Source organism: Cyprinus carpio, chromosome A18, assembly GCF_018340385.1.
Source record: "Cyprinus carpio isolate SPL01 chromosome A18, ASM1834038v1, whole genome shotgun sequence".
Classification (NCBI taxonomy): Eukaryota; Metazoa; Chordata; class Actinopteri; order Cypriniformes; family Cyprinidae; genus Cyprinus; species Cyprinus carpio.
The window spans coordinates 17,467,271-17,488,163 of NC_056589.1; the positions used below are offsets into that span (position 1 = coordinate 17,467,271).

General features: G+C 34.4%; 1 protein-coding gene across 1 annotated transcript; it reads right to left on the reverse strand.

The window, feature by feature from the left end:
- Window positions 1–10,445: 10,445 nt before the first annotated feature.
- LOC109074912 (lysM and putative peptidoglycan-binding domain-containing protein 4-like) lies at window positions 10,446–14,655 on the reverse strand. Its single transcript, XM_019090910.2, has 3 exons — window positions 14,571–14,655; window positions 13,013–13,302; window positions 10,446–11,916 (listed from the first exon to the last, which is right to left on the reverse strand). Exons 2-3 carry the CDS (start codon window positions 13,280–13,282, stop codon window positions 11,398–11,400), a joined length of 789 nt encoding a protein of 262 aa, XP_018946455.1. The 5' UTR covers window positions 13,283–13,302; window positions 14,571–14,655; the 3' UTR covers window positions 10,446–11,397.
- Window positions 14,656–20,893: the final 6,238 nt, after the last annotated feature.

Consider the following 20,893-nt stretch of genomic DNA (forward strand, 5'->3'; position numbering starts at 1 on the left):
AAAAAAAGCTCTTGAGAGCAAATCAGTGATATAGTCTGTTAGAATCAAGAAATGACCACATCAGCAAAAAAACATGTAGTCCACCCAACAAGGACCTTGCAGGTGCCACAAAATGACCACTGAATACACTGTGAGTGGGCTGCACAGTTAAGGAAAAATATCTGACTATGGACAAACAGTATTATTGCACCAAATATTTTTCAGGAACAATAAAGATCAGATGAACCTTTAGTAGAAGTCCTGTGTGACAGTCATAAAATAAAGGTCTTAATAAGAGTCAAAAGGGGCTTTACAGCCTGGTGGGAAAGAAGATGGATCTATATTGAATAGTTAATACTTTTATAGAAAGTAAAAGCCTGTTTAGTATAATTCTTATGCCTCCTCTTTCAGGTTGTGGTACATGATTGATTGATTGATGTGAAAACATTTATAGATTTTTTTCTTTTTTTAAAAAAAAAGGTAATATAAGACTAACTTTTATATTGTTAGTAAGATTTCAAGATGAACATTTTCTGAACTGACACAATATAGATTTACTTGATTATGCATATTTTTTAGAAGAATGTTAAAACATCAAATATAATCAAAGTATCAAACAATTATCAAATATAATACAACATTTGATGATGAGGATTTATTTGTACATCTCTCAGTCATCATTGTTTTACACTGAATTGCATGGTTTTCACCCACAATAAATAGTACTGTGCTTTGATTATAAAACTAAGCATGTACATATCATCTTACTGAAACATATTTTTGGAAGATATACTGTAAATAGTCTGCTGTACTGTTATAAAGATCTAACTGATCAAGATTACAAGCTATCAGAATGTCATATTTCTTTTTGGCCGTGTAAATATTTGCAACTGTACCAGATTGCACATTTTTGCTCAGTTTGGGCCTCTGAATAACACTGAGGTGTTTTCCCCTTCAAGGATAAGCCCATATTCTCATATATCATTCTGTATGAGCCATAAAAGCCTGATGTATCATATAAGATGCTCAAAAAAAAAAAAAAAAAAAAAAAAAAAAAAAAACAATATGCAGTTTTTATTGTTATATTTTAATTATATTTTGTCTTAAGGTTTAATACATTTTCTTAAAAATTTAGCAAATATTTTATTTTATATTAATATTTCATATGTCAGGCTTTACATGGGAAAGTAAGGTTGTGCAGCAAATAGTCATTGTGGAGGTTTTTCCTGTAGAGCAGAAGGATGGCTGCTGCCCCACATGCAGATGGAGCTCTTCCAGTGTCAGACATTCCATGAGCAGCTTGTAATTTTTCCAAGCCTGGCTCAGTCACATTCTGACGGTCATGCACACAGCTGCAGAGCAGTACAGTAATACCGCCTTGAGGATGTGAGCACATTACAAAATGGGGCCCGTTATGGTGAGAAAATATAGCAATCAAAACTGAATAAACTACAAATTAAAAGTTTCAGCAAAAAACCCAAGGCAGCATGAGCGAAATAGCTGAAGTCTACAAAAATACTCAACTCCACTAATGCAATTTGTCATGTAAGTTCCATGTTAGAAAAAAAATAGATAATGATTCTGCCATTCTGTCTTCATACAAAACAGCTAAATCAGCTTTTACTAGTTCTCTGGTCATGATTGTACTTTGTTTTCCTTTGTTCATGTACTTAAGGGATTGTACTATAATGACAGTACAGTATATACTATTTAAAATTACAGTATGTAAAAGCCACCAGGGGTTTTATTCCTTGAATGGGCCTTTGTACACAACATATGAGCAAGGCTTCAGGCTCACCACAATTTGTTTGGTTGAGACAGCCATGCACATGTTACAGTCATCTTTTTAGCAATTATCAAACAGCTACTTCTACAACAATGCAAAGTTGTGCAGTGCCCTTGGCGAGGATTTGCAAGTAAGAGTTCATTTAAATCGAAGCCTGCAGACTAAAAATGAGTCTGTTGTAGATTAAGACTCTTGCAGTTTAAATCCACTTCTTACAGCGGGACTGTCTGATGTCCCTCTCTACACCTGTGGATTGACTCTGTGAGCATGTCACCTCTGCTCAAATGGCTTCAAGGGCACCTAATAAAGTGAACATATTGTGTGGGTCAGCATAAAAGTCATTATCAATGTCAAAAATTTACCTTCTTTTTTTAAATGAAGCATTGTAGTGTTTATTTTATATTATTTAACAGTGCACATCATTGTTTGTTTATAATTCATGTGCGCTGCATGGTATTCTTTAATCAAAAACATGAACTTCCCCTCCCCCGACAACAACATCTGCTGTCTGACAACGTGTGCACCGTCACAAGGATGGGAAAAAATCTCTCCCCTCCAGCAACCTGTCACTCACATGAAATCGCAGCAATTAGCAGTCAAAAACAATCCAACCATCCAATCAATAATTCCCGATGGACAAAATCAAGTCCTGCCCTACATTTTTTTCTCATTCAAGAAGTCATTTCACTTAAATATGTCACAATAGAGAAGAAAGACAATCACAATTCCCATTTTTTTGTCGACTTAAAAAAAAAATAAAACAAGGAAATAGATTTGTGTTCTGACTATATATTATACCACTCCACTCCAGTTCTGCTCAGGGTTTTCCATTTCCCGCTCACCCACACATCAATGTTGGATTGAGAAAAACAAAAATATGCACTTATTAATTTTAAACCCAACAATAAAATAACTGATTAAAATGACCGTTAGCAAAAATTCTTGTTTCAAATAATCAATTGATAACTACAGCATATTCACAAAATTTCACAAAATTGTATTACATTTATTGTCTTAGGCCACACACTGCAGCTAAATATGGTTGTCAGTTCACCTTTTACTTCTTAATTGCGTTCTGTACACACATAAATCACTAAAATATGGGAGTGACAACCGCATTAAGTCCCTAAAGATACAGGTAGTGGCAACCATATTTACAGAAATTCTATGTAGTGTGTACGGAACCGATTGTTAATAATGATGTCACAAGAAGCACGCCCATAGATATGTACATAGATGCCTCATTAGCGTCTGTTTTTATGTGCAACTATACATAAGCCGTCCGCCATATTTAAAATTGCCATCATACACTATAACACTAACACAATGTTTCAAAACTTATAATATTGAGTTAATACAAATTTGAAAACACAAACCAACCCATTCTCACCTGTGAAAGGTTATCCCATTTCTTTGGCAATTTAAATCCCGGCGGTTTTACAACCACTGGCTGTGCAAGAGATTTCCGCAGATGGTGTATTTAAAAGTGCTAAACAGTGCAGAATTAAATTGAAGGCACTGAAAGCTGAAGAAAAAAAAAATGATCATAACAATCATTCTGGGAGGGAGAGGCAGTGATTTAAAAAATGTAAACGTCTTCGCAGTCTAATATTTGTTTTGTCAACAGCAGCTAACACAAAAGTAGCTAATCTGTGGGCCTCCATTCTCTCCGAGATGCCACAACATTGCTATGGTTACCAGTTTTGGGAGTGAGTCGTGTTCCGTACACACATGGAATGATAATTTACGGGACTCACTCCAGCATTTAAATGTGGTTGTCACTCCTGAAACTTGCATATATATATTATATTATATTGTGTGTGTTTCAATAATATTTGAATAACAATAGTAGTAGTAGTAATAAAAATAGTTAATTTCACACTATTTCATTAAATAAAATGTTATTTTCATAGGCTAAAATTAGTCAAGAATAAAATTGGTGTAATGTGTGTGAGATTAATGAAATGATAATAATGATAATAATTGTTAATTTTTTAATGTAATAAAATGTTATTTTCAAAATAGTCTGAATAAGATGTACTAAAATATATCAAAAATGATTTAGTTTTAATTAATCTGACAAAATATTAACTAAATTTAAAGAATATGTTTGTCAAAAGACAATATTGATAACTGAAAAACTGTATATATATATATATATATATATATATATGTATATATATATATATATATACATATATTACAGGAAATATATATATATATATATATATACAAGAAAATATATATATATATATATATATATATATATATATATAGGCTATATATATATATATATATAAATATATATATATATATATATATATATATATATATATATATATATATATATATATATATATTATTATTATTATTTTATTATTATTATTTTTTTACCAGAGCATTGTCTGCATTTGTCACAAAGAATACACAGGAGACAAGATTGCAAAGAAATTTGCTGCACAGAATGACTGCTTTATTCCATATGCCATGCCTGAGCAGCTTTTGCTGGAATCAGCCCCAGCTTTCCAGAACCGAAGGCCTCTTGATGGAATGTAAAACAGGTGCCATGCCATTGGTTCCCCCAACAGTGGAGGAGTAAGAAAAACTCCCACCCACACAGGAGCCAGGACATGACTGACAGCACATCACATTCTTCTGCCAGATGTGTCTTCTGCTGATTTTCCATTAAAAAAATCCCAGGAGACATGGGGAAGATGCTCACCATCACAGCAAAAATCACCCAAAAGAATAACACACGTCTGACCACACACGCGACTTGCAAGCTTTGCTGTGGTTTTCTTCTCTTCACACCTTACTTATTGCATTTTAAAGCTTATTCAGGTCTTTTTCTTCAGACATATTGCGATGCACCATTCTATTACTGGCAGTTAGATGAAAAATCATTGGCAATAATGCATATTCGCTAAAGAAATCAAACTTCCCTATATTTCTCATTGATCCATGTGTGTTTCTCACAGTTCATTTTCCTTTGGTATGACCTAAGCCATAGGATATTTTTGGCAGGGAATTTAAAGAGTTAAACTGCTATTTGAATCAACACCAAAGCCTCAGAGATTACCATAATTCCACTTGGAATAAAACTGCCAACTGCATGCTTGTGTGTCTGATTATATGACCTTTGTACTGCCTCTCCTTGATGCTCATGTCTACATAAGCATTTCAGATACTAAAACAAAGCACCAAAACAAATTGTGTGTTGTGGATTTATTGTGTGTGAGTGTGTGCACATATTTCTACAGAAAAAGCTGATTTGGACTTAAAGCAGTGGTTCTCAACCTTTCTGACTTGAGGTCCCTGTGTTGTACAACACTATATTTAAAGGCCCCTGCATAGAAGTTAAGATATTTTGGGTATTTCTGTTGCAATTTTGACTGCTTGGTGCTTAATCAATCTATCAACCAATCAATAAAAAAATTAAAATCTGTTTATGCACCACATTGATGAAAAATACAAAAAATAAGAAAATAAATGTTATTAATTATATTTAACATCATAAAGTGCATTAAACATTACATTATATCAAGGTTTCCCAAACTGGGGTTGGTAAAAAGAAGAGTTTAATCAAAAGCTAATAATTAATTAAATCATAAAAATGGCATATTAAAATAAACTATTTAAGAATATCATCAATCAAAATAAAACACATACTAAAAAAAGATATAATGTAATATAGGCTAATATAGAAATATCACATTTGTGTGCCTGCATGTCATGTGACCATTAACCAACATCAGAGAACCGTGAACAGACAAATGTGATAATTATTAAAACATTTATTTTAAAAATCTCAGGGGTACTTAAAGTAAATATATTAGGTGAAAGATGTTCAACTGACAAAAAAAGTTTGGAATCTCTGCATTATATGTAAATAAGAATAAACATGAGTTTGTGCATTTTTATGTGTTTAAAAGACACAAAGTAATACATGATCTGAGTGATAATTCAAAAAAAATAAATAAATGTTTTCATCAGTAGTTGATGCAATATTGAAACAGTTCAATGATTTTCAAAAACCCATTAGCCAAAATGCGGTGTAGCCACCAGACAATTGAACACAAAACAAAATTGGAGGACTTTCTGAGTGTACCGTATATAAGCGGTAGGCTATTTTAGAAAGGAACATCTGAAAAATGAAAAAGAGGAATTAGGGAAAATCAATAAATTACTAATAATGTATTGCTATTGTGTGAATAATATGTAATCATGTAAATCAATAAAAAAGTAAATGTAGTCTGATTAGAAGTATTTTAAAATGTTATTAAATCAAATTAATTTGTGGAATCTGATTACATAATCCGGATTACATGTAATCAGTTACCCAGCTCTGCCTACAGGTTCAAAATCAGTTTGAGAGTGAGTAAAAGATGACATATGTTTTATTTTCAGGAGAAGTATTACAATTAAAAATCATCATAAATGTCATAAGAAATGTAAATAAACAAAATTTGCACTTTGATTAAACAGTCTATTCTTTAAGCACTTAAAATACAAGAGGACTGTATTGTTATTTTCTTACAGTATGTCAATATTTAATGCAGTCTCAAATCTCCCTAAAGAATATCACATAAACAAAGAAGCTCAAACATAATATCATTACAAAATTGATAATATAATTTATAATATCATTTCCATGTTCACTCACACATCATTTCTACTATTAAAATACTATTTCAGTATTTTATTATTATTATTATTATTTGCATATCTTAGAGATACTTCAAAGTATCACCCTCTTGTTTTGTCTTTCTCACCCCGCCACCTTTCCTTCTATCAAACCGGCCCCGATCTCGAAGCCCATCGCCTCCTGACCTTACCTGCTGCGGTGCAACAATGCTCATATTCACAGCCTTCAGACAGCAAATTGCTTCTCTCATTCTTCACCACACCCTGTGCACTCAGCCACCTGCAAAATGAACCCTGCTGGAAATTTCACTACAAATTACCCTGTGTCTGCTCAATCCCCCTGGGAGAAGAAAAACCCCTATTCTCTCCAGAGCCCACTGTAACTGTGTTTATCAAACACAAATATTTACAATAAATCAGCGCCTGGATTAAAGCTACAATATATGCACCTTGAGCTTTGGGTGCTTAAAATAATACATATTTATGTGTGTACTGTATATGTTTATATAACCTATATATACATTCCCATAAACCAAGCCTGGAATTGCTATGTGCAAGAAAGTTTCAAGGGACAAATGAAAGCAACACCTGTAAGGCATACCGTAAATAACAATCTTCTACATGGAATACTTTCATTTTTTTTTTTCCTGCAACTTTAGTATAAGACTGCCCTCTAATGGATATTGTTCATAAAAACATCAAACCGGGTGATATATGCATGCAGATGAATGAGTTTGGGGCAAAACTGCTTGGAAGATGAGTGTTGAAAGCTCCTTGGAAAAAGGATTAGGGCTGTTTTGTGGTCACATGTCATTCTTCTAACCACACAAGTGAGGAAAGTCTTTAAAGCCACAGTGCCTGAATATCCTTACTCTTGTTTTTTATACTAAGCACAGATGCTTCAGATTGACTGATTTGTCCCACAAGTACACAAGCTTGAGCCTAAGAAAACAAAGCACTTCTCTACAAACACACAACACACACAAATAGCTACTTGCTCCCATTTCGGACCCTTCAAAACAAGATTCCTCTCATAGTGATGTGAATATATATTCTAGATGTTTAAAATTGGTTTCAAAACGTGCTTTCACAGCAATGCCATAGAAGAACCATTTTACGTTTCCCAAAGAACAAATCAGCAAACCGTTCTGAGCTTTTTTCTTCTAGAACATTATAATAATCTAAAGAACCCTTTTCCACTATAGAGACCCTTTTGTGCAATGGAAGGTATCCATGGATGGTAAAGGTTCTTCAAGGAGCCGTCAATGAAGAACCTCTTTTTTTTAAGATTCCATGGATGTTAAAGGTTCTTCCTGGAACCATCGATGCCAGTTAAGAACCTTTATTTTTTTTTTAAGGTGTGTGCATGTTTTTAATTTATAGATTTATAGTTTGCAAAACCCTCTGAATACACACTAAGGGAGGTGCTCAGCCTTTCCAATCTGTGCTAACAAGTCTGTCTGTGTACTGTCTTACCAACTTTCAAAATTTGAGACAATGTTCCTAAATCTTGGATCATGCAGAAAGCAAAAAGCACTATCACACAGATCACATCAGAACTTGCTCTGGGAGCGTTAAGGTTTGCGTAATAACTGCGGTTTGGGTTTGCAGACAAAGAAAGGGGTGGTCCTCTCGCTGAGACACAGTCGGAGAGAAGGCACGGGGCCAAAGCTGTGGGGCCTGGAGCAGGATCACAGCAGCGCCTGTTTCTTAAGTGTGAATGTGATGTGACATACAGCCAAGTATGGTGACCCATACTCAGAATTCGTGCTCTGCATTTAACCCATCCAAAGTGCACAAACAGCAGTGAACATATACACACCGTGAACACACACCTGGAGCAGTGGGCAGCCATTTATGCTGCAGCTCTCGGGGAGCAGTTGGGGGTTCGGTGCCTTGCTCAAGGACACCTCAGTCGTGGTATTGCCGGCCCAAGACTCGAACCCACAAACTTAGGGTTAGGAGTCAAACTCTCTAACCATTAGGCCACGAATTCCCCACAAATCTGAGAGATGAAGACCTTAGGTTGCTAGATCACATGGGACTGGGAGTCTAAGCAGCTGTTGAACAAACGCTAACAAAACTTGTGCTTGTTAGTGTTCGTATTGTGCATTATTATATTATTAACGTACAGTATTTGATTGGATGATCATGTTGAGAGTTTTACCACAGTCTGTCACTATTTACGAATACCATAAAAATGAATGTGTAATGCTCTAAAATGAATCCTACCTGTCAAAAAAACTCTCTGTCATTCCTCTCATAAAACTTCTTGTTTCCCTACAACATTATTATCCACAGAATAAAATGTAAATACAGGTGCATCTCAATAAATTAGAATGTCGTGGAAAAGTTAATTTATTTCACTAATTCAACTCAAATTGTGAAACTTGTGTATTAAATAAATTCAATGCACACAAGTAGTTTAAGTCTTTGGTTCTTTTAATTGTGATGATTTTGGCTCACATTTAACAAAATCCCACCAATTCACATCTCAACAAACTAGAATATGGTGACATGCCAATTAACTAATCAACTCAAACACCTGCGAAGGTTTCCTGAGCCTTCAAAATGGTCTCCCAGTTTGTTTCACTAGGCTACACAATCATGGGGAAGACTGCTGATCTGACAGTTGTCCAGAAGACAATCTTTGACACCCTTCACAAGGAGGGTAAGCCACAAACATTCATTGCCAAAGAAGCTGGCTGTTCACAGAGTGCTGTATCCAAGCATGTTAACAGAAAGAGAGAACCGCAGCCTTATGAGGATTGTCAAGCAAAATCGATTCAAGAATTTAAGTGAACTTCACAAGGAATGGACTGAGGCTGGGGTCAAGGCATCAACAGCCACCACACACAGAAGTGTCAAGGAATTGGGCTACAGTTGTCATATTCCTCTTGTTAAGCCACTCCTGAACCACAGACAATGTCAGAGGCGTCTAACCTGGGCTAAGGAGAAGAGGAACTGGACTGTTGCCCAGTGGTCCAAAGTCATCTTTTCAGATGAGAGCAAGTTTTGTATTTCATTTGGAAATCAAGGTCCAAGAGTCTGGAGGAAGGGTGGAGAAGCTCATAGCCCAAGTTATTTGAAGTCCAGTGTTAAGTTTCCACAGTCTTTGATGATTTGGGGTGCAATGTCATCTGCTGGTGTTGGTCCATTGTGTTTTTTGAAAACCAAAGTCACTGCACCCGTTTACCAAGTAATTTTGGAGCACGTCATGCTTTCTTCCACTGACCAGCTTTTTGAAGATGCTGATTTCATTTTCCAGCAGAATTTGGCACCTGCCCACACTGCCAAAAGCACCAAAAGTATGTTAAATGACCATGGTGTTGGTGCGCTTGACTGGCCAGCAAACTCACCAGACCTGAACCACAGATGAGAATCTATGGCGTATTGTCAAGAGGAAAATGATAAACAAGAGACCAAAAAATGCAGATGAGATGAAGGCCACTGTCAAAGAAACCTGGGCTTCCATACCACCTCAGCAGTGCCACAAACTGATCACCTCCATGCCACGCCGAATTGAGGCAGTAATTAAAGCAAAAGGAGCCCCTATCAAGTATTGAGTACATGTACAGTAAATGAACATACTTTCCAGAAGGCCAAGAATTCACTAAAAATGCTTTATTTTTTATAATTGGTCTTATGAAGTATTCTAATTTGTTGAGATAGTTAATTAGTGTGTTTTTGTTAAATGTGAGGCAATCATCATAATTAAAAGAACCAAAGACTTAAACTACTTCAGTCTGTGTGCATTGAACCCTGAACAACCCTGACCCTGAAAAACTACATAGGACATTACTCAGAAAACAGAAAACCTTTGAAATTGTTTTCTTATTGGTCAATTACTGAAGAGCTGCACTGTTGAATTACAAGATGCCATTTGAAAACATTTTTCACTATTCAACATACATTATCTGAAGCTGTCAGACTATTAGAACCCAATACCAGACATTTTTCCCTATTATTTTTGTATAAAACAAACAAACAAACAAACAAACAAACAAACAAAAAAAAAAAAACACGGTACGACAACTCAAAATATATATTTTAATATCCAAAGGTCAGAATGTGTCCATCTGCACATGCACATAAATACTTCATTCATTCATTCACATGATTCTTTATTGCACTTCAAATGACTCAACAAACAGTTATTTAATACAAGTAAATTTTCTGGCACTGCTGGCACATTGAAAAAACTATTTGGCTGTAGTTGTGTAGTGTTCTGGCAAAATCAAAACAATGAAATGGATACAAATGATAGTTAGCACAAAATACCATTCAGACGAACAGGTATAAAGTTGCAAAACATCAAACTTTTTGATTTCTTTTCTTTTTTTTTCCTTCTTTGCTTTTTCTGTAAAATTGCATGAATTGCACCAAGCATTGATATACAAAGACAGGACCACAACACATATGATCAATTTGATGAGAAAGGCTGTGTTTCATAATGACTTTTTTTCTCCACAAAGAAAAATTGTTATAACCATTTCATAATTCAGTTAAATAATAGCACCCATGAAACCAATAACAACAGTTCCAGCAGTCTGAGTGTGGAGTATAAGCAGATGCAACACTCAGTTTGTAATGCAAACTCAATCTCATTTGTTAAATTGTCACGTTATGTACCTTCACTACGCAAATTAAATTAAAGTGATAGCTCACCCAAAAACTTATGTCATCATTTACCCACCCTCATGTCTCTCCATATTTATATGGCTTTCTTTTTCTGTGGAACACAAATTTTGAATAATGTGTTGTTGTTTTTTTCATGCAAAATAAATTGGGATTATGTGTGTCATACTGTGTCATAAATGTTAACTTTTTTATTTTGTGTGATCTATTCACTTAAATGAATGTACCATAATAATGTGAACTTGTAATACAAAGTTTATCTGCAAATTACCTAAGAAACTTGTAGGCATGAAACCAAATTTCAAATTTTCAAATGTTATACTTACTTTTATATATCCCTGTGCTGACGCTCACCCCGTACTCTTTGAGGTATTTAAGCTGGCCGTGATGTTGCCCACTATATTGTCCACAACTGATTCACCATTATCTTGAGTTTTAAAATATACCACATAGAATATTGGCAGGACAATGCCAATGAGTAACATTGCAATTACAGCGTTCCACCACTGGATCCCCCAGTCTGCACCATAGCTGCGCAAACGCCGGCTTCTCCACCCCCATCGTTTGGATATCCAGGAACCGCTGGAAAATACCTCTTCTGAGGGGTCTGTGCTTTGGATCAGACGCTCAATGTCACTGTCCACCTCTTTCAGGTAACTGGTGTACTCCTGCACCTGAGGTCTTCCCGAGATGTTTGCTTCAGCACTGTTTGATGATGCTACATCATTGTAGTGTCTTTGCTGGGGGTTCCTGAGCTCAGAGTTGGCCTCGGTTAGCAAGCCATGCTTCTTTACTGGGATTTTGATTGACTTCAGTGCATACATGTCCTGCTCTTGAAAAAGGTTGTTCACCCTTTTTATGTCAGCCACCTGAAAGGCATAGAAAAGGATTATTTTTAAAGGAAAAGTTCATCCCAAAAATAAAAGTTTGCAGCAAGTGTACTCATCCTCAGGCCATTCAAGATGTACTGTAGATGAGTTTGTTTCTTCATCGGAACAGATTTGGAGAAATTTTGCATTACATCACTCTGCAGTGAATGGCTGCCATCAGAATAAGAGTCCAAACCGCTAATAAAAACATAAGAATAATCCACAAGTTTCAAAGTGATTCAAAGACATGACGAGTAGCCAGGTATGGTGTCCCATACTCTGGAATTTGTGCTCTGCATTTAACCCATTGAAGTGCACACACACAGCAGTGAGAAGTGAACACACAACGTGCCCGGGGAGCAACTAGGGTTTGCCTTGCTCAAGGGCACTTCAGTCGTAGGTGTCGAAGGTTAACGTTGGTTTTATTTTAGGTTCCTGCCAGGACTGAGAATCCAACCTGTGACCTTCAGTTTACAAATCCAACTCTCTAAGTATTAGTCCACAACTTCCCCACATATTGCCCCAACAGCGCCATATTATTTCTAGCCAAAATATGAGTCTATAATCCATAATATCACTGTGCTTTCAAATCACAATTCACCAATATATTTGTTAATAACTGTTATGAACTGTTTTTGCTTGTAAACTGTTTTTTTTTTTTTTTTTTTTGCATATTTCTCTCCTGATTCAGACAAGATTATTATTATTATTTTCACTGGAGAAACAATATTATGAATAGAGGACTTGTGTGTTATCCGGAAGAAATGGTTTGAAGTTAAAAACATCTTAATGATGGCTTTTCACTTCACAAGACATTAATTGATGGACTGGAGTTGTGTCAATTACTTGTGGATTACTGATTGTTTCATCAGCTGTTTGGACTCTCTTTCTAATGGCACCCATTCTCTGCAAGGGATACATTGGTAAGCAAATGATGTTATGCTAAATTTCTCCAAATCTGTTCTGATGAAGAAACAAACTCATCTGTATCTTGGACGGCCTGAGGGTGAATAAATTTGCATCAAATTTTAATTTTTGGGTGACCTATTCCTTTAAGGGCCTAAATGAGAATGATCTACGCAATCAAACAAGATACCTTGCATCCATATTGAAGGGCCAGTTTGTTGAGATTGTCTTCATGTGAGATGTCCCGTTCCAACAAGAACAGTTCTCCCACTCTTTCTCTCTCCTGTGAGGACAACTCTCTGCTCCGCGGCCGGAGCTCCATGACATTGAGTTCCTCATCCTCAGATGACACTTCTGGTTCTTCTTGTCTGTATCCGAACATGTACACTTGGCCATCCGCACTGGCATGTACATCCACAGGAGCCTGAAAGGCTCGAGGGAGAGGATCTCCTCGCCTCATCACTGCAACTAGACCAATATCTAGAAGAATAAGTAGTAAGGACTGTTCAGTTCAGTTGAACACTAATATTCAAAAGTTTGGGGATCAGTATTTTTTTTATTTTTTTGCATTTAAATGAATTAAAACTTTTATTCAGCAAAGATGAATTAAAATGTGACAGTAAATAATTTACAATGTTACAAAACATTTCTATTTCAAATGCTATTTCAAAAAAATCATGATTTCCACAATATATATATATATAGAGAGAGAGAGAGAGAGAGAGAGAGAGAGAGAGAGAGAGATAATACAGCACAAATGTTTTTAACATTGACAACCAAAAAATGTTTCATCATATTAGAATGGTTTCTGAAAGATCATGTGACACTGAAACAACAACAACAACAACAACAACAAACAGCAATTTACAATGTTACAAAACATTTCTATTTCAAATGCTGTTCTTTTAAACTTTCAATTCATAAAAAATAATAATAATAAAAATCATGATTTACACTATATAATACAGCACAAATGTTTTTAACATTGACAACCAAAAAAATGTTTCATCATATAAGAAAGGTTTCTGAAAGATCATGTGACACTGAAACAACAACAACATAAAAAAGTGATTATCACTTGTAAAAAGATTTATAGAAAATTACATTACATTAATATACACTGTTAGTATTGTGTTAGAAATTGATATTAACCAAAATAACTGATTTAGGGTGTGAAAACTTGTCTTTTAAAATAATTTAGTTTTTACAAGACCAAAAGTGCCCATAGTTGAAAAACCAAACTCCAGCACATTGCTTGAATAACTCTTACAGATAAACAGCATTCTAATCTGCAGTCAGCAGATAACAGTCTAACAGCAGGTAAATATCAACTTTATTGTAATAAAGAGTTTGTAACTACAGTAAAAAAACATACTGCAGAATGTAAACAACACGCAAGCGTCCGTGCATCATTGTTCATAAGTATACATCTACTGGATTGTGACACTGTGGGTCTTGGTAGTAGAGCTGGAATGTGATTATTGTCTGTAAAGTTAGCTGAAACAACAGCGGATCAGACCAGAACACCATTACGTGAACAGAAATGACTCCCCCCAAACTGCACAAAATATAAGGCAAAACTCAATAAAATATACCTTATATTTGTTAAGAATAAAAATGGAGTATGTGTACAGTAAACACTTATAAAGGTTACAGAAAGTTAGCCGACACTCGTAACTAACTATCAGCTCAGTTAAAATCCGATTTTTCATAACTTTCCAAGTTGTCTGAATCTGAATACTACTCACCTTTCTAGAAAAAAACAGCTACATCGTACAAACAAAAATAATCTCAAGTGTCATTTTAGAAACGACAAACCCCAACAAAAAATCCCGTCCTCTGACATAAATCCACAGATATATTAAAATACCATCCATACAAACAGCTCGCTTAAGAAATACCTTCCTCATGACATCTTAATTTATAAATCAAAATATGGAGCCATGCGTACAATAGATTACGCTGCCTATTCAGTGGTTGCGTGCGAGATACTTTTTGTAAATAATATATGACATCTTTATTTCGAAATCAAAATATGGTGTCAGGCGTTCAATTAGAATGGTAAAGTGCCACCATTTCCATGGTGGAATACCCGTGGTTTATGTTTTCCCAAGACTATAAACTTTCTTACTCTATTAAGTGTGGTTGAGAACACGGACGCCTCTTACGTGTCACGGCAGGATGTAGTAATTCTCAGAAGGTGAGACCTGTAGGTGTAGTCACTAGGTGTAGTTTCATTTGAAACACTCGTGCCTATTATCATTTATGAGTAGGTGTGCATATTTAGTCATTTTATCAACAATTGTTACTACTATATAATCATAATAAATTAATAGGCATATCCTTCAAAATCCAAAATCAATATGAAAAGATCATTCTTTCTAATTTAATTTTATATAATATCATAAATAAATTAAATAATAAAATTTAATTATACTTATTATTTATTTAATTATTATTAATTTAATTTATTAATATATATATGTGTATATATATATATCATATATATATATATATATGTAGTGTGTGTGTGTGTGTGTGTGTGTGTGTGTGTGTGTGTGTGTGTGTTTTTTTGTGTGTATATATATATATATATATATATATATTTTTTTTTTTTAATAATAAATATTGAGTCAAATTATCTTCGGACCATATCTGGAAATAATAATAATAATAATAATAATAATAATAATAATAATAATAATAATAATAATAATAATAATAATAAATGAAATGGGTTTTGTATTCAAAAGCCAGTAACAAAAACATAATGCGGTTTTTGTGTTACATTGCTTCCGCGTTGATATTCAAACAAGTCAGTATGGTTGGAAATATGAAGCTTTGGGTAAGACATTGTGACAAAAACTTGAGCTGAACAGGTTGAATCAAGTGGTTTCGAAAATCAGAATTATTTCGAAAAGGTCATACAGACTTGGAATGACATGAGGGTAACTAAATGGTGGTAGAATGTATCATTTTAATAGGCCTGTCCTTTTAATACACTAAATAAGAAGAATATATATGCATAATATACAGATTACTCTGGGATAAATGTGCTAGCAGTGTTCAAGTATCTTTTCAATCAGTCTGCTTAGCAGCACTTGTCAGTTTGACCTCAAGATGTCGCCATATATCTGCAGCAGTTTCAACCCAATTTGCTCAAGGATGGTATGCAGTAAAGTGTTTTAAACCTCTATTTGGTTCATGTCCCTCATTCAGCTCCTTTGTCAGAATATTCTTTGTCAGCAACAGAGAAACTTGTCCGCTCCAGTCCAGGAGTCAATTACCATGGCAGGGCTGTGTCAGAGAACGCGGTGCTATTGAGGTGCTTCAGGTCGCCTTAGTCATTCCTGCTAAAGCACAGGTCAGCGCTCAGGCTCAGTAGTTCATGATGGAGGACACGCGCCTGCCATAGTTGATCCATGTTTGGACACCGATGTTAGGAGCCCTGGGACATTTGTCAGTCCTCTCTACGGTTGACTAGCAGGCTTTGTTTGAGCAGATAGTGTATGCCCTCTGTTTGCCATGGGTCAGATATAACAGCAAGTTACAAGTTTTGCCTACATGTCACACTGATCTTGAGTTGTGTGGAAAAAGTGTGATCTTTTCAAATCCAATTTGGCCCATGGTCATATATGGTTCAGGATCTAGTGCATGGCCATACAACCCAAGTGTGAACTGTGAAATCTGAATTTATTTTCAAAATGTAGTGTTAATTAACAATGTAAACAGCCAATGCAAAACTATCAGATAATCATAAGTAAGCATAAAAAAGTGTCAGGAAATTTATAATTTTAACAAGATATTATAATAAAGTTTTAACTTTAATAAAATAAAAATAATAAATCATGCAGTCCCATTAACAGTCTCAGAGGACAACAGCACTTTGGTTTAAAAGGAATAGTTTCTAAAAAAATGCTGAAAAGTTACTCATCCTTAGGCTGTCTAAGATGTAGATGAGTTTGTTTTTACAATGGAACAGATTTGAAAAACTTTAGCATTTAGAATCTCACATCAAAAGCTGTCAAAATATTTATTAGAACTGTTTTGAACTGTTTTCACTTGTGAATGGTGCTTGATCTGTGCATATTTCTCTCCTGATTCAGACCAGGTGACTTTTTCCACCGAGAAAGCAATATTATGGATAGAGGACTCATAGCAACTTTTTGCTTGTCAAGATAGACTGGAGTCGTGTAGATTAATTAGGGATTATTGTGATTTTATTAATCATTGTTTTTGTGTATTGTGTTCTATCAGCTGTTTTGGACATTGTGACGGCAACCTTTCACTGTAGAGAATCCACTGGTGAGCAAGTGATATAGCCTAACTCTAAATTCTGCAAACTTGTCTTAATGAAGAAACAAATTCATTTACATCTTGGATGGCCTTGCTGGTAAATTTCTAGTAAGTTTCCATTTTTAGTTGAACTATTCCTTTAAGTCATACTTGGAATTCATTTAAAGGGACAATGCAGATTTTAGAAACCCTTCTTATTAGCGACCTGGCGTGGCCGATAAGTGAACTGCAGCCAGCAACTTATTTATCGTACTCATGCACATGTAACATACAAGAGATTGAACGTACGCTGATAGGAATATATTGCAAAGCTGCTGTACTTTTTTTTATTTTGCTTAGCTACAAGTAAAACAACGCCGTCAACGCTGCGTGTGGTGTTTAGATGAATATGTGCTGCACGCTTTCCTCTCAATAACAAAATAAACACAACAAATGACAGCGGTGAGAAAACAGCAGTTAAGAAAGCATCTGCGATGTAAATATATTTGCACAAGCTCTGCAATTAACCAGCATCATGTCATCAAATGAGGTAAATAAAATTTCTGTTATGATATTTTGATTAGTATATTCCTAAAAATATATTATATAGTTCTATATTGGGGTGTCAAACTCAATTCCTGGAGGGCCAGAGCCCTGCAGAGTTTTCAACTCTAATTAAACACACCTGATCCTGAGAGGCTCCTGGGAGCACATGTAAACTTCACATATTTTTGATTCTCCCTGCAAAAATGTCCAGAGTCTCTCACATAAAATGAAATAGAAAACTATTTAAATATCACCAGATCTTTTAGTAAATATCTAATTGCTCACTGCTGAAAGTCAATGACAGGCAAATATGTCATTCATGCACGACAGTACAGTTAACCTTCTCAGTACAATCCTTTGAAGAACTGGGCATATGTGCATTCTCAGTGGCAGATTACACAGACAACATTATCTGATGAACATACAAGCTATTATCTGGGTTTGCACTAGTCTCCAATTTCACGCCCTGAAACATCCATCATATCTGTAGCCTACTGTTCCTCTTCACCTTCATTCTTGGCAAAAGCAGTCTGTCACTAATATGTCTTTGCCATTTCGATAAGTCAGCATGTGTGTTTAGCAAGTGTTTTGAAGTGTGTAGCATGCTAATGGAGTGGAGCATGAGCTAATTGAAGCGTTGCATATTTCAGTGCTTTCCGCTCTTATGAACTGTTGACATTTAACTGACCCCATGATTTATATGTAGCTCTTATAAGCCACTTTAGCTTTTAAAAATAAGTACAATTATTTGTATATACAGTATGTCAGATGTATTTTACATTTTACCAACCATGCACACTTAAAACCAAATGCAAATGCCTTCTGAAAAGGGCAATCAACTGACCCTTCAGTTGACCCCATATAGTACCTCAAATAAACTGTAAGCACAGCACTTAACTACAGCTGACCTATTTTTACATAAATGCGCAGTGAGTGTTTCAACACTTCATTCTGACCTGAAAAAAAAAAAAAAAAAAAAAAAAAAAAACAAAAAAAACATTTGCTTACATACAAGTATGTTTTACTTCAAGTAGATGCTTAGCAGTTGTATTCCTATTGATTTTTAAATTGGTTTAAACTGTCACTGATTCAAGGCAACAGATAACAGCTGAAAACACCATCCAGTGCAAAAAACTTCCCTGAATGGGGGGGCAGGAGCAAATGTGACAAAACAAAAATTAGCACGAAGCAGCACATCATATCATTTACATCACATTCAGATGCAGGGTGCAACTCTGAACACGGTGCAACAGAGTGGCATAACATGCTGTGTTTCTGGGCCACTGAGCAGCATGTCAAACTGACAGAGAGAGAACAAAAAGATGGAGAGAGACGCGAGAGAGAGAGAGAGAGAGAGAGAGAGAGAGAGAGAGAGAGAGAGAGAGAGAGAGAGAGGAAGGTCAGATGCAATGTACAGTGAATAATTTGTGGATAGTACAACAGAAGAGCAGCAGAATTGCAATCATGATATATACAAAGTGTGTCTATTAATCTAACTACCTACATAGGCCCACACATATATGAATAATAATAAAAACTAACTAAATTTATTATTAATATTAAAATAATAAGCATTAATTATGATCATAATTACAAAACTTAAATGACAAATATACTTAAATGACGATACTAAATATATTGAATTGTAATTTAAGTGTCATTGTCATTTAAGTATTATTATTTATTAATATAATCTTAAATTAAACATGTTGGAATAGTTGTATATAACATTAGGTTATATTATACACAAATAATTAAGCTTATATTAGGTTAGGTAGATTGTTATCTATTGTATTACCATTGGTTTTTAAATTGGTTTAATTTGATTCAAGTATCCAATTTAAGGCAATTAAGAAAAAAAAAATATAATATAATATAACATAGTATAATATAATATAGTATAATATAATATGATATAACATAATATAATATAATATAATATAACATAGTATAATATATTATAATATAATATAGTACAATATAATATGATATAATACTAATATACATAAATAATTGTAATTGTAAATAGTAAATTGCTCTTATAAGCCACTTTAGCTTTTAAAAAATAAGTACAATTATTTGTATATACAGTATGTCAGATGTATTTTACATTTTACCAACCATGCACACTTAAAACCAAATGCAAATGCCTTCTGAAAAGGGCAATCAACTGACCCTTCAGTTGACCCCATATAGTACCAGTCAAATAAACTGTAAGCACAGCACTTAACTACAGCTGACCTATTTTTACATAAATGCGCAGTGAGAGTTTCAACACTTCATTCTGACCTGAAAAAAAAAAAAAAACAAAAAAAAAAACATTTGCTTACATACAAGTATGTTTTACTTCAAGTAGATGCTTAGCAGTTGTATTCCTATTGATTTTTAAATTGGTTTAAACTGTCACTGATTCAAGGCAACAGATAACAGCTGAAAACACCATCCAGTGCAAAAACTTCCCTGAATGGGGGGGCAGGAGCAAATGTGACAAAACAAAAATTAGCACGAAGCAGCACATCATATCATTTACATCACATTCAGATGCAGGGTGCAACTCTGAACACGGTGCAACAGAGTGGCATAACATGCTGTTGTTTCTGGGCCACTGAGCAGCATGGTCAAACTGACAGAGAGAGAACAAAAAGATGGAGAGAGACGCAAGAAAAGAGAGAGAGAGGAGAGAGAGAGAGAGAGAGAGGAGAGAGAGAGAGAAGGAAGGTCAGATGCAATGTACAGTGAATAATTTGTGGATAGTACAACAGAAGAGCAGCAGAATTGCAATCATGATATATACAAAGTGTGTCTATTAATCTAACTACCTACATAGGCCCACACATATATGAATAATAATAAAAACTATAATTTATTATTAATATTAAAATAATAAGCATTAATTATGATCATAATTACAAAACTTAAATGACAATTATACTTAAATGACGATACTAAATATATTGAATTGTAATTTAAGCGTCATTGTCATTTAAGTAGTATTATTTATTAATATAATCTTAAATTAAACATGTTGGAATAGTTGTATATAACATTAGGTTATATTATACACAAATAATTAAGCTTATATTAGGTTAGGTAGATTGTTATCTATTGTATTACCATTGGTTTTTAAATTGGTTTAATTTGATTCAAGTATCCAATTTAAGGCAATTAAGAAAATACATATATAATATAAATAAGAGAAATTATCAAAAAAAATAATAATAAAATAAAACAAAATATAATACAAAAAAAT

Excerpts from the sequence above, each read along its gene's own strand:
- LOC109074912 (XM_019090910.2), bottom strand. The coding sequence starts at position 13,282 with ATGAGGCGAGGAGATCCTCTCCCTCGAGCCTTTCAGGCTCCTGTGGAT. Across the intron at positions 11,917-13,012 it reads CCCTTCAATATGGATGCAAG|GTGGCTGACATAAAAAGGGT; the intron begins GTATCTTGTTTG and ends TATGCCTTTCAG.